At 50.7% G+C, this 14,939-nt stretch overlaps 2 protein-coding genes across 2 annotated transcripts; both read right to left on the minus strand.

Moving 5' to 3' along the window:
* Positions 1 to 10,172: 10,172 nt before the first annotated feature.
* VC83_01006 (uncharacterized protein) lies at positions 10,173 to 10,982 on the minus strand (the record flags this gene model as incomplete). The annotated part of the gene is made up of 1 exon (XM_024464691.1): positions 10,173 to 10,982. The coding sequence occupies one exon, from the start codon at positions 10,980 to 10,982 to the stop codon at positions 10,173 to 10,175; it is 810 nt and encodes a 269-aa protein (XP_024327780.1).
* Positions 10,983 to 11,537: 555 nt separating this feature from the next.
* VC83_01007 (uncharacterized protein) lies at positions 11,538 to 11,900 on the minus strand (the record flags this gene model as incomplete). Its single annotated transcript, XM_024464692.1, has 1 exon — positions 11,538 to 11,900. The coding sequence occupies one exon, from the start codon at positions 11,898 to 11,900 to the stop codon at positions 11,538 to 11,540; it is 363 nt and encodes a 120-aa protein (XP_024327781.1).
* Positions 11,901 to 14,939: the final 3,039 nt, after the last annotated feature.

A 14,939-nucleotide genomic window follows, 5' to 3' on the forward strand; every position in this document is an offset into this window, starting at 1 on the left:
GACCGAGGAGTGTCCGAGTGTAGGCCCTAACCGTAGTCTTTGTTATGGGAAACGTATGGCTGAATGCGTAAATTGGGAGTGGTGCTTTAATCGTAATAAAGGGTATTTAGGCAGGTCCGAATGCACCCCGTGAGGTGTCCGAGGGTAGCAGTAAGCGTCGCGAATTTCTCAGTTACTGTGCGCGCGCTAATCCGTCTCAGAGATTCATTGTTGTAAGCGGATGTTATGAAGCAACCGGTTCCGCCCACATTTCGAAGCTTCTTTTACCACAACAACGCTCACAAACCCCCTCCCGAGAACAGTAAGTGGCCCCGTCTGTTCGAATATTGTATACTAACTGATTGTTTCATAGAAACAAAACCAATACCCAGACGATCGCGTAGGTGATGGTTGCGCGTCGACGCGCGGGTGATAACTCCTGTGGCTTGGCTGACGGTTCCGTAGGAACCCATTCCGCGACGATGCCGGTGCCCCCTCCTCCCGGGGCCCTTACTGCAGCCTTCCGCACTTTGTGCATGCGCTGCGTCCGCCGCAAGGCGAAGGTGGGAGCGGGCGAGCCCGCCCACGACTGTGTTTGGAGCGCCTCGAGCTCCAAATGCAACCACTGTGTGGGCCAAAAGGCCAATTGTGTTCCGGTGAGTTGTCGGGTGGCCTACGGCCTCGTGTTTTGGTTTCTGTGGCTGACCTTGTGGGGATAGATGGCCTGGTTCCTAGCCGACGAATACCAGGCGATTGTCGACGCCGAAACGTCAACCAACCCCGATCCCGCCGCCGCGAAGGCTGCTGCCGCGGAGGCAGTTCGGGTGGCCAACCTCACGGCCGCCAATATGCCGAAGTTTCGCTCTCCGGCCGAGGCTTCGGCCTACATGGAGAGCATGGCTCTCCGCAACGCCGTCGAGGACGGCCTGCGCGTAAGTCTACCCCTTGTGTTATGTCTTGTTTTGGAACTGACGCTGTGAAGCGTGTCCGCCAGGCGGTGACGGCAGTGGGGAGGGATACGGCCACGCTCCTCGAGGGGCAGGGCTCCTTGCTGGAGGGCCTGGAGTCCTCCCTGAAGGGGGTGGGGAAGTCGGTGGTGGCGGCGGTGGACAAGGTGTCCGTGGCCGTGGCGGCGGGGCCCCGCGGCCAGAAGAGAAAGAGGGGGGAGGAAGATGGGGATGAGGCGGCGGAGGGGACGTTCTCCACGCCCATTGGATGAGACTCTGTGTCGGAGGGAACTCGGGCTGGGCTCTTCGCGTGGGGTCGCTTCGACCCTTCATCTCACATGGTGGTAGCCGCTTGTTGCGACGCCGGTGGGACGTTTGGGAAGGGTGGCTCCCGCAAGAGCCCGGGACGAGTGTGCCCTGGCTCAGAGGGTATTTAGTTTAGATTCGTGGGTAGCAACGAGTCTGTTTTTTCTGCTTTGCCGTGCCTTCCGTGACCGTAGCTTGGCCCGCCCGTCTCCCATGCCGTGATCCATCCGGGTAAGTCCTTCGGCGGTCCTGGTAGGTTGGGGTATTCCGTGTGGAACTCTCGAAGCTTGGCGGAGAGTTCTCGAAATTGGCTGCCGGGTACCACTCCGGGTCGGGGTCAAATCCTACCCAGCTCACCTGGTATTGTAGCTGCCGGCGGCGAAGTCTCACGGCGAGGATCTTTTCCACTTGCCATTCTTCTAGGCCGTTAATGACTTCGCTGCTAGGCTCTGGTGGTGCTTGCCCAGGTAAGGGGTTACTCGGAGCTTTAATGAGTACGTCCGGCGAGAATACATCGTGTATTTGAGACCCAGTGGGTAGTCGTAATCGGAATGTGTGACCGACCTGTTCCAATACCGTATACGGTCCGACCCATTGTTGCCCTAGCTTACGGCTAGGACGGGTATTTTTGAGATTCTTCGTCGAGAGGTAGACCTTGTCCAATCGACAGCTCTTCGGCGTCGATTAGCATGCCTTGACATCTCTTCTTGCGCTTTCGCCATATTTCTTTTGGCGTATTCCCAGGCGGTGTGCATACGAGTAGCCACCTCCTTAGCTTCGTCTTGGTTCAGAGTTTCTCGGGGGGTGGTTCCCTTTGGTGTGTTCCAATCCCAACTGGTACGGGGATCCGTTCCGTACTTGAGTCGATACGGGGTCATCCCGATCGATGCGTGAGGGAGCGTCATCTGGACCCGATCCATGATAGGGATGAGCTCGCTCCAATTATCCTGGTAATAGGATACGAATGGGCGCAGTCTCTGATCGATATATCGGTTCATGATTTCCGTCTGTCCGTCGGTCTGCTTATGATAAGCCGTCGACAGCTTGATCTTGACGCCGATGATCCGGCAGAACTCGTGCCAGAAGGACGACACGAATTGGGGTCCGCGATCACTAATGATCGACACCGGGGTATGTCCGAATCGATAAATCCATTCGATAAATAGCTGCGCCATTTGCCGTGCATCCGTAGTCTTGTGGCACGGTATGGTTACCGAACTCTTCCCGAGGCGGTCCATGAACACTAGGATGCTGTCGTATCCGTGCTTGTCCCTGGGGAACTCCTTAAAGTCCATCGTAAGGTGTTGCATAGGGTAGTCGGGGACCGGTAGGGGGTGAAGGAAACCCTGTTGCTTCGTGACATTGGTGTGCGATAGGCGGCATGTCATGCAATTGCGTACGTACCGTGAGCAGTCCACTTCCATACCGACCCAATGATACTTTGGGGCGAGCAACTGGTAGGTCTTCCTGCCACTTGGGTGTGCGGTCGACACTTGGTCGTGTGCCTCCCGGATGAGTTTCGTACAAAGCTCTGTGTGACGGTTCACACATAGGCGGTCTTTGTACAGGAGGAGTTGGTCGGCTAGGGCGTACCCATCCGGTAGGGGTTGTTTCGCGCGTGTCTCGGCGAACGACTTCCGGTTGCCTACGCATAGTGCCTCAATCAGATCGAAGGGCATCTGCGTTTTCAGGGGGTCGATGGCATTAATCGATGCTACATAACTGTCGGCCAACTCGGCACTGATACGGGGGTGTAGGCGGGCTGGGCCAAGTAACACCCTCGCACGACTGTCTAACTTGACTTTTTGCTGCATTACGAGGTCTTGGCCTCTTCGGCTTAGAATATCCGCCTTCTGGTTATTCTTACCTGCCGTATACGTAATGTGGAAGTTGAAGTCAGAGAGTAGCTCCATCCACCGTACCTGCTTCGCGGTGAGAACCTTCGTGGTCATGAAGTATTCCAGCGATCGGTGGTCCGTATAGACGTCCACCCGGTGTGTCACCGAAGCCAACTCGGGTCTCCATTTCGCGAACGCTTTCACGATTGCGAACAGTTCTTTGTCGTGGATCTCCCAGTTGATCTCGTGGCCGGTTAGTACGTGGCTATAGAAGCTTACTGGGTACCAGAGCTTGTCCGGGTGCTCCTGTGATAGCACGCCGGCGACGACTCCGTCTGAGGAATCGGTCTCCAGCTTCGTAGGCAATTCGGGGTCGAAGTGGTGAAGTGCCTGGACTGTTAAGAGTTGTCGTCGCAATTCCTCAAAAGCGTTCTCACACTCCTCAGTCCATAGGAACGGCTCCGAGGGGCTTGTGATAGTGGTTAGGGGCTTGGCTATTTTCCCGAAGTTCCGTATGAACTGGCGGTAGAAGCCACAGAAGCCTAGGTAAGACTTTACACCGGTGACGGTGGTTGGTCTGATCCAGTTACGGAGTGGTTCGATCTTATCAGGGTCCGCTTCCACCCCGGAAGTGGTCAGTATGTAACCCAGGTACTTCGTACGGGTAACGTCAAACTCACATTTCTTAATGTCGGCTTGGAGTCCGGCTTCTCGTAGTCGCTGTAAGACTTTATGTACATGATCTACGTGTTCCGAAGGGTCTTCGGAGTATATTAGGATGTCGTCTAGGTAGGCAGTACAGAAATCATCCAAGTACGACATGAGAACGTCGTTCATGTACCTCTGATAGGTTGCGGGACCGTTGGTTAGGCCAAACGGTAGCACTTTACATTTGTAGGATCCGTAACGAGTCCGAAAGGTCGTGTACTCTTCAGAGTCGGGATGCATCCGTATACGATGGAAAGCTTGTCGGATGTCGAGCTTCGTGAAGATCTTCGCTTTTGACACCCGGCCGAGCAATTCATCGATGCGCGGAATGGGATATGGGTCGTTACGAGTGAGGCCATTCAGCTTCCGGTAGTCGATACAAAATCTCAGTTTCCCATCCGCTTTCTTAACGAATAGTATAGGTGACGCAAAGGGGCTATCGCTATTGGCGATGAAGCCCTTGTCGAGGTGCTCCAACAGGTATTGCTTAGTAGCCTTTAGCTCCTCGGTGCTTTGTCGGTAGAGCGGTGAAAAGGCGTTTGGTAAGGGGGCCTCGAGCTGTATCCTGTGATCGTATATGCGGTGTGGTGGAAGGCGATCTGATTCCGACTTCGAGAAGACGTCGGCATAGTTTCGATGCACAAACGGGAGCTTCTCCTGGATGAGTGATGTCGTCTCGTCGTCCTCTTCCGATTCTCTCTGCCGAAGGATCTGATCAATTTCATATATACTAGCCTGGAAGAACTCGGCGTCGCTCCGCATCATCTCATGATAGAAGGCATTCGCACTAATCTCGCAGATCTGCACCGGTGCAAACCCATGCGTTGGCGTCCTCTTCGGTGGTCGTGACGGAGGATCCTCCTCCTTCCGAGGTGTGCTCGGTGGGGAGTCGGTGATTTCTTCGTAGTCCGAAATTATCACTTTCATTTCCATCGGGCGTCCGCCTGCGCGGCGTCTGTCTTCATGTTGGATGGCGGCATCCCTACGATTCGCATCCGACTGGTGTGCCGGATGTCGAATGGACGTTTCGCGCGAGTGGTAGGGCAAGGTGATCTCCTTGCTCCAGCTAGGAGTTGGCGGGTACTCCTTTGGCCATACTAGCCGGCTCTTTGCAGAGTCAAGTAGTATTCGGAAGCGGCTGAAAAGCTTCCTCCCAATTATCACATCTTGCGCTCCGAGGTCCAGGAGCACAAAGGGGCAGTTATATATTCGGCGTCCTTCGACTGTTAAGTGCAACCGAATATACTCCGATACGTGACTTTGGATTTTTCGCTGAAAACCACGTATGGGTACAGAGTAGGGCAGTTTCCGTATGGGGCTCTGAAGCGCCTTCGACAGTCGTAGCGCGAAGGGCTTGTTGATGACGAGGTATCCGTTTGCTCCTGTGTCTGCGAGAGCCTTCGTTGGCACACCGAGTCCGTTCAGACTCAGCGTCGTGTCGACTAAGAACTGGGTTCCGCCCAAGAGTTCTTGTAGGTCGAGATCTCGCAGATCACATTTGCGTAGACCTAGGAAGGAGCCTTTCCCTAGGCCTCGTCGTTTTCCTCCAGGGACGCATCCGATTGGAGTTCGACTGCCTCCTCCCACTGCTCTTCGGGTTCAGGGGCTTCGCGGTCAATCTCTTTGACTGTGGGGTTGAGCGGGCACCTGTCCTGGAAATGACCGGGCTTCCCGCATTTGAAACAGTTTCCAGACGCAGCCGGCACGGCGGTCCGCACGCGACCTGTTATGTCCGGCTTGGGGGCGGTGGGTATGAAAGGAGTCCTCTGGAAGGAACCCAACGGACTTCTTGTCGTCTTCGGTGGTTGGGTCTTGGCGGCCTCCACAGGCGGGAACCTGGATGAGCCGAGGCGGGCCCGTCCTGGGAAGCTCGACTCGCCGCTCTTGGACTGGGAGCTCAACTCGCCGTTCCTGCGTCGCTCTTGGTCGAAGGCGGTTAAGGCTCGGACCATGGTGAGGTAATCGCCTTTCCATTGGTCCTTCACGACCGCCACGCGGCTGCGGAATTGCGGTGTGAGCTTGTTCCACATATACCGAAACCACTCCGATTGTGATACTTGTCCCGTAATCGCCGCACTTTGGAAGCGGGCTTTGAACTCGGGGAAGGTTTCGTGTAAGTGACCCTTTTCGCCCATCTGCATATCGTCGAATTCGTTCCGGGCCTGTTCGGTCTCATTACCCGTAAGGTAATATGATCCTAATAGGTCCATCATTTCGTCTGCGCTCTGGAAGCCCTGCGTATCCGATAGGTATTGGGGTTCCAGATATTTCTTTGCCAGGCCGGTCGTAGTTCCCCATATCAACGCTCTTCTCGAGACGTCGGTAGGGTAGTGGTCCTCATTGACTACAAGTCGGTCCCGAATGGACGCGCTCCATTGCATAAAGGTATGTTCTATCCCATCGCTGAGCGGCGTAATCTTCTCAGAGATGGTGGATTTCTTGTAACGGTTCAGAGGGTCCACGGTGTACTGTCGGGGTAGACCCGGGATTGAAGGAGAGCGCGCATTGTCGACAGGTGGCAGTCGAACGGTGCCGGGCGTGTTTCGCATTGTCGGTGCAGGCTGTTCGTCTTCGTCGGCCTCAATGGTGCGCACTGGGGCGTCGGCAGCCGGTGGTGGCGTAGACGGTATTCGGGTCTGGCTAGCTACGAGGCTGGCTACCATCGCCTTGAGCTCCCGCATCTCGTTCTCGAGGTTCGCTATGCGATCCGGGGGGCTTTCGGATGGCCCTGCGGTCGTGCCCGCTGTGGCGGTTTGCCTAGTTGTCATTCGTAGCGGTTGACCGTCATTGTCGGGTGGTGGGTTTTGTGTCGTCTTGCGCGACATCTTGATTCGGGGGTGTATCGAGTCGCAGTCGATACGGAAGAGTTTGACTTCCGGTAGCTCGTAGCTATCAACACTCTTGTTCACAATTGCCTCTGTGCTTGAGGGGGTTCTTTAGGATCTCGTATCCTATTCGGCGCCAACGCGTCGGCGACTTTACCAGCTTGCTCTGCAGGATCAAACCCTGATCCACTGGCTGTCCGTGAGTTCTCTGGGGTCACGGCTATTTGGAGTCATCAGGTCTCTACTTCGAAATGTCACCGAGTCGCGGTCGGTGGTGTTTCGACAGTTCTCCTGAGTCGTTCCGGTTGTGGGATATTATTTAGGTACGGCCGTCCCCGGCAAGCGTGATCTTTTTTGTATAATGTAAGGACACAGGGAATACGGCTCTCCGTAGGTGCATATGGGAGTGCGAGTCGGAGGTGATGCTGTATTCTATCCTATAGGTCTACTACGAAGGATACAGAAAAGATAAAGGGGGAGCTTACAGCTTCCTACCCCTTAAATATCCATCTCGGGTCCGACTCTAATCAAGCTTAGCGTACCCTCGGTACTACTTAGTCGGTAATCCGAATCGACCCCGACTCCAACCCCTATGTTGCTGTACTACTATGTTATCTACTGCGCGTCCCCTTAGGGGTCCGAATGCACCCCGTGTAAGGAGGCATCCTTACAGGTCCTCACCAGGTAAGGTAAGTATCTGAGCGACTTTGCTCAGGTAAGGTAGGTATTTACAGATACTTTAGCAGGTAGTTGAGCCTCAATTCCGTATACAAAAATGACGCTTTTCATATTTGAAATAGATAATGATATGTAACTAGAATATGTAACTAGAAAAGTGAAACTCGTGACAAATATAATAATAAAATAGACAGCCCCTATTCCTATTCTTCTGCCTCATCATCTGCATCATCACCGTCGCTGTCGGCATCTGGTAAATAACCCCAATTCCGTAAGCAAAGCAGATATCTAATTGTCGATGGCGACAATCTATTCCTTTTCTTAGTAATGATATCGCTACCATTGCTAAATACCCGTTCTGATGGTGCTGATGTCGCAGGAATTGCAAGATGGTCTCGAGCAACTTGAGCAATTATTGGATATTGATATTGCTTTGCAGACCAATATTTGAGAATATCAGTATGCTCACCAGGCCGTGGTTCAAGCATCCATCGTTTCCATTCTGGTTCTTCAAATGATATACCCTCTGATGCAAATAAATCTTCATCAGAATCTGGTTCTTGCACTCTAGTATTTGCATTTCCTAATGCATCTGCAAGAGCTGTTTCACGTTCAATACGCTCTGTATCAAGATGATATTGCCGTGTCTTATATGTTCTACAAACATCTTCAAACTGTGCTCTTGCCCGTGTGATTCGTACATGATCTGTACTATCTGGATATATCTTTTTAAACACTGTATGGTTCATCCGTGGATCGCAAATTGTAGCTACAGCTGAGTGCTTACATTGCTGATTTGTTGCAAGAGTATAATACGCGTGAAGCTTTTGATAAGCTACTGTGCATGCAATACCAATTGCTGAGTGCTCGCCAACTTCTTGTTGCATCTTCTTAACTTTATTTATCATTTTAAGATAAAGTGGAATAGCAAAGTTAAGTGACGGATATGTATCACTTTGTAGCCGTCTTGATGGTTTGAGAAATATTAAGAACAGTCGTTCAAGATCTTTAATAACAGCCCAATCTCCTGTAGTTAATGCAATATCTTTCATACTAATATCAAGCTGTTGTGTTATGCATACTGCTGTGATTGGTATTTGGAGTTTTAATGCTGTATCAAGCATACGATGTGTTGAATTCCATCGTACTGGCATATCAAGTGATAGTTGCTGTGGTTTTAAACCTATAGCTTTGACTTGTCGTTGTAAAGCATCCTTCCATGCTCGTCGATTACGAAAGACATAGATATGTCTTCATAGCTTTGCAAGAGCATTCATGACTTCCACATGACTATCTCTACTAAATGGAATCCGAGCTGCACCTTGCTCACACCAGTATGTCTCTGTCTCTACATCTGGTTCTGCTTTTAAACTCGTAAGAGCGGCTTGAACTGCGAGATTTATGATATGTGCAATACACCGGACATCGCCTTCTTTGACAGTAAATGTCCAAGGTTGTTGAGTTGATGTTTGGGCGTTGCTAGCCAATTTCTCATATTCTGAGAGCATCACAGTATTTGATGATGCGTTGTCTCGGGTGCATGTAAAGATAGCGCCTGTAATAGCTATACTATCTGTTACAGCTGCTAATTGCTGAGCTAAGTATTCACCGCTATGAATAGGCTCTTGAAGATGTATCACATCAAGCAATTTTGATTTCTGCTGCCATTTATCATTAATCCAATGAGCGGTAACAGCAGCATACTCTGTATAGTTCCGTGCAGACCATGCATCTGTCGTTATGGATATCCGGCCTCCATGTATAATATGAGAATGGAGTTCAAGCTGTAGTATGCCTCGGTGATATGAGAATTGGCGTTGTAGTTCTCGGTGCAATGTTCTTGACGAAAGTGATAACACAGATGGACTTAAGAACCATACTAATTGACGATATGAATAGCTTTCGATAATGCGTAAAGACAGGTTATTAGATACTATAAACGATAGCACTAACTCTCTATATTTGGCTGGATTGTTTGTTGGTCTTGATTCATGGGTCGCTGGTCTCTGAGGCTCAAAAAATGATGATGTGCTGCTAGATTGACTTGAAGGCGCTGTATTCTTGTGTTTAAGAGCATCATAGATTCCTTTATGCTTAAGACTATAGTGTTTCCAAAGATTGCCAGTTGAAGCAGCAGCTTGAGCATGGGTTTGAGCTGCGGGCGAGTATCCGCAATTAGGCTGCATACAGCATACTTTGATAGTTGGCGGGTTGCTCTCAAGTAGTATTCTTGAATATAGTTCCTTCGTGAACAGCAGCGACTGCGTTGGCGGTAGCATTTGGCTAGGCGGGTGTAGATGGACAGGAATTGGATTTGATTGCTGAAAAGGGGTAAAAAGCCCTGGTAGGGCTGGCTCATCGTGAGGATTATAGCCATCAAGGTCCGTCGGCACGTCTGACAACGGAGAGTCACTCATTTTCACGGCAATTATCACCATATCAAGCATGAAGACGAGTATTTCAACGTTAGCATTTGTGCGGCTTGGCTACACTTGGCAATACTTGGCATGTATCTGGGTAAGTATCCGAAAATACCGGGATACTCAGGTATTTTGAGAATGAGCCCAGGTAGGTAATTACCCAGGTAATTACCTGAACACCACAGGTAATCAGGTATCTGTGCCGCACACTGATTGTTACCTTCCTCTGCCTCGACTCTGTGCTACAGTCAATGGCTGAAATGGTGGCTTCAGCAGGATCTGTGCCAGATCGTGGCGTTCAAAATTAATAGTTCTCATGTGGGTTATGATAGTCTTGGCTAGCGTTACGGTTGTTATGAGTGTATATGAGTACTACGAATGACGAAGACGGCTCTTGCAGTTGCTAAAGGTGTCTTTGTTTCTCCTATAAAAAATCTTCGGTCAGGTCGCCTTATAGGGTATGCAACGCAGTCACCTACCAAAGTCCTCCAGAACGCCTGTAATTCGGACTCCCCATTTACGTACGTCGCCGACGAGTCTAAGACGTCGGAGCTGAGATAGGCTTCTTATACGCATAGAGATTCTGGAGTTGCCATTCGGGCTCTGCGTCGGAAGAATATTCCCACTCATTGAATAATAGGGGTCCACGCGACCGATGATCGTTCCGCGGAGGCGTAACACACGATCGGATAGCAAGTCGCAGGGGACTTTGCATTCTGCGCTGCTGGCACTGTAGATCCACCGCTGCGCGAAAAGGATGCTAGAGTACTGAGTAGAGTAGTCGTCGTACATGTTGCATGAAAAATCAGGGACCCAGGACGGGAGACCGGCTAGTCGCTCGGTGGAGTCGTTCACCTGAAAGGGGTTCTGGGTGATGATATCTAGGTTCGCGCCCCCGTTGATCTCGATGGTGGTTACTTCAGTATAAACTTCCACGGCCGACTTGCGGTAATCGACCATCATCTCGCGGCTTTGCAAGGTGAGGCCGAGAAGGCCATAAATCTTGTCCCGTGGGTCTGTGGACTTGGAACCCTTGAAGCGCTCCAGGACATCCATCAAGCTTGACCGCTGCCCCGCCTGCATCATGGTGCGCTGGTTCTGGATAGTCTTGACCTTGCTGAAGGTCTCACCAGCCATGGGTCCTACAGTGCCGTGTCCCCATTCCATATGAAACGCATCAGAGTACTGCGCGTCCCCAAGAAACGAGTTGAGCATATCCCAATCCAGCGTCCGCTTCCCGATGATGAGGGAGATCCGCGGCGCGCACGCGAGTTCCTGCATCACCCATATGCGCGACCATAGCGAGGAGTAGAGAAAAAGCGTCTGCAGGGAGTCGATTTGCTCGTACTCCAGGAGCACACGTCGTCGCCTGGCTCGTCGTTCGTGGGTGCTCAAAAATCGCTTTCCCCCCTCTTGCGCCGCATCGGCTCAAGAGGCTTGATGTCACGCGTGTAAATCCTACTAAACAACTCCGCGCCCTCCATCATGACTGCGAGCGTTTTAGCTATCTGCTGCCACTCTGCTCTTCATCCACCTCCTCCCCTTGATCCTCGCCCTCGGATATAATGGAGGGTGTGGGAACCATAGGATGGAGCCAAACCAGATTCCCCGTACAAGACTCGTAGATCTGCATGACCTGCTCGCCGCGCTCCACATCGTCGCTCTGGTTGATACACACGGCGTCGATCCAGATCGTCCTATCCTGGAGGCGAGGCGCAAATGCCGAAGTGGGTTCTCTAGGTGCGCGTGACCTTGAACGGCTGCGCTTCTAGCTCGATGGTCTGTGTAAATCTAGGGACGCCCCAGACGTATGACATGGTCTCGTAAGGCTCGTGGTCATCGAGCGTGGTGTGCACGAGCCGGCCACGGATGGGGGAGTCGAAGGAATCGGAGGTAGCGCCACGAGATACCCGGCACGTATGGGTCGTCGTTTAGGTCTTTACTGCCCAGTACGGGGAATGGGATGCGTACGTGATCCAGGCCCGCGGCGGCGATGGCCTTGAAGTCGTCTTCAGTGATGAAGGTGGAGTAGTGTTTTTCCAATGTCTTGGCAGCTTCCTTTGGACCCAACTTCTTGCACAGGCTGTACTCGTCGACGAGACTTGTGTCGGGGAACAGTGAGGGGGTAATGAAGGGTTCAAGAGAGAGCCACCCGCCCAAGTAACACCGCGGAAAGGTTTGCTGGCGTGTGATCCCCATGGCTTGTTCAATGCAGGTACGTTTGCGTTGGCTTGCTTAGAGTCGTCCCATGTCGATTTCAAGCCGACAACGGGAAGGCCACCCACAGTCTCATCCGTAAATGTGCAGTTGAAGCCATCCATATCCAGCCACGATGTTGTGTTGTAACACATAGTCACTGGAGGTCATTGGAAGTGTTGGTGGTAGACAAGTTGTTGATTAGTTGAAGTATATAGGTTACAACTACTGAGAACTATATATGTGGGTGGGTGCCACGCCAGTGGCTCCCGTGGCTCTGAACCCCGATTCCTGCAACACACCCCTCTGGTGATATTGTAGAAAACATATCAACAGTTAGTAGCACCCCTAGTTCTTCATCCGTAATCTATAATCAGTCCATCTTTGGGAGCTGTTTAAGCTTGATCAGCTCAATGAATCTCTGATGATCTATCGTTGATAGTGGCTTCGTCAGTCCATCTGCAGCCATCTCCTTCGTATACACATAATATAGATCAACAAGGTTTTCCTTCACTTGATTTCGGATGTAGTGGTATTTGATGTCGATGTGCTTCGTTCGCTGATGAAACTCTGGATTCTCTGCAAGTGCAAGAGCTCCTTGGTTGTCGCCGATGATTTCCGTTGTGAGTGCATCCTTCTTCTTATATCCAAGCTCCTTGAATACCTGTCGAAGCCATGCTCCTTCCTGTGCAGCCTTAAACATAGCCACGTATTCAGCTTCAGTAGTCGCAACTGCAACGGTTGGCTGTCTCTTCGAAATGCTCACAATGACGCCTCCACAGAAAAGGTAGACGCATCCTGTGTGGGACTTGCGCTCGCTTCTGTCGCCTGCGAAGTCTGCATCGACGTATCCTCTTAATGCCATAGCCTCATCATCCTTCCAATCGCCTCCATAACAGATGCACAGATGAATAGAGCCTGCAAGATACTGCAGACAGCGACGAGCAGCTGCAATATGCTGTGGTGAGGGGTTTGCGAGAAAACGAGATAGAACGGACATGCAATAGTTGATATCCGGTCGAGTGTTCGTGGCTAGATACATTAGAGATCCAACCATAGACTGATACAGCTTGATTTCGTGAGCTGTAGCTTTGTCTTTGTATGGAGTCATGAGAATTTCCCATCCTTGGGCACAAGGCGTCTTCACCGTGTGGCAATTCGTCATTCCAAAACGGCTGAGGATCTTTTGAGTATATGCATCCTGTCCAAGGTAGATCTCTCGCTTCTTTCTATCTAGATGAATGCGGACTCCAAGGAAGTATTGTGCAGGACTGAGTTCTTCAATTGTGAACTTTGTCTGCAACTCATATTTCAACTTACTTAAGTCCTCGTTATCTTTGCCAATAATGAGGCAGTCATCAACATAAGTGACAATGATGATCTTTGTGTCCTTGTTGATGAAGATGCATTGGTCTGTTTCGAGTGGTTCAAATCCAAGAGATTGGAGTGCTTTGCGAAGCTTTTTCTGCCAGAGACGTGGTGACTGCTTGAGACCGTAAAGCGCGCATGATAGCTTGCACACATCCTCCTTTGAAAGCTTGACACCATTCTCACACCATCCAGGAGGCAATTCGACATATACCTCTGCATCGATATCATTTTCAAGGAATGCAGTGTCAACATCCATCTGTTCAATCTCAAGATCGAAACGTGCAGCGAGGGCAACGGCGATTTTCCATGTGGCTGATTTGCAAACTCCTGCAAAGGTCTGCTCATAATCCTTTCCATATCTCTGCTCATAGCCCTTTACAACCCATCGAGCCTTGCGGCGAAGGATTTTGCCATCTCGATCTCTTTTAGTGCGCAAAACAAGGCAAACCAAGGACCTTTTTCCCTTTTGGAACTTTGCTTTTATGCATGACTTTCCACACTTTCTTACGAGTAATGGATCGATATTCAGACGCAATGGCCTCACTCCAGAGATCTGCATCAGATCGAGCAAGTGCTTCTTCCATGGTTTGCGGATCTGAGTTGTATTCTGTGCCTGTGAAAAATGCATTTTGGAAATCTTCGTCTTGATATTCCTGTTCTTCCTCTGCATACATGGCATTTCGAGATGAAGCAGCATCCTTTGCTTGGCTTCTCGTGACTCGATTCTGTTCAGCAATAGGAACCCAGACTTTGCAAGTTTGGGTCTTCTTTGGAGGTTCGCGCTCCTCATGCTCGATTTCTGCATCTGGCTGATCTTTAGGAGATTCTTCCGCATCCTCCTGATTGTGAATTAGGTCTAGAGTCTGTCCTTCATAGTCTTTATTCATTGAGACAGAAGGTGGAGGGTATTGCAGTTCATCCATTTCTTCCACTGCGTTGTTGTGGGCTGCTTGGACATTTTCGTCACTGATTTCAAATGTTGGCTCTGTAATGAAACCACTGCCTTCATCAAATTGAGCATGCGAAGTTCTTATAATCTTCTCTCCAGCTCGAGAGGGGACATAAACTCGAAAAATGTTATGACCCTCATATCCAACGAGAATGCCGACTTCTGCCCTTGAGGCAAGCTTCTGGCTTTGCACTCTGCATTCCTTTTGGATAATAACATACATCTTGCATCCTAGAACTCGCAAGTGGGCGATGTTAGGTGTGTGATTCACCCCTGGTTCAATTTTGTCCCAAAATGCTTCAAATGGTATCTTCCCATCAATGGTTGAAGTGGCCACTCTGTTTGAGATGTAAATGGCAGCTTGAAACAGCTCTGGCCATAGGAATTCAGGAATTCGCTGATCGATTGCAGCGGATTGAACACGTTCAAAAATGGTGCGAAAGCTTCGTTCGGCTGTGCCGTCTTGATATGCGCAAAATGGAGTGGACAGCTCAATGATGGTTCCGAGATCTGCTGTAAGCTCATTGATCTGGGTAGGAGCATATTCCTTTCCTCCATCCATTCTGAATCTCTTAATTGTGATGTTGTATTGCGTCTTTGCAAGTCGAATCATCCAGACAATGCATTTGTACGCGTCTGTTACGACGGAACAAGAAGGCTGGCCAACTACAGGACAGGAAGGAGGGAGGTCGCATGAGACCGGCCCTGGTACCTGGAGGGGC

The sequence above is a fragment of the Pseudogymnoascus destructans genome, assembly GCF_001641265.1.
Source record: "Pseudogymnoascus destructans isolate 20631-21 unplaced genomic scaffold scaffold_2, whole genome shotgun sequence".
Taxonomy (NCBI): domain Eukaryota; kingdom Fungi; phylum Ascomycota; class Leotiomycetes; order Thelebolales; family Thelebolaceae; genus Pseudogymnoascus; species Pseudogymnoascus destructans.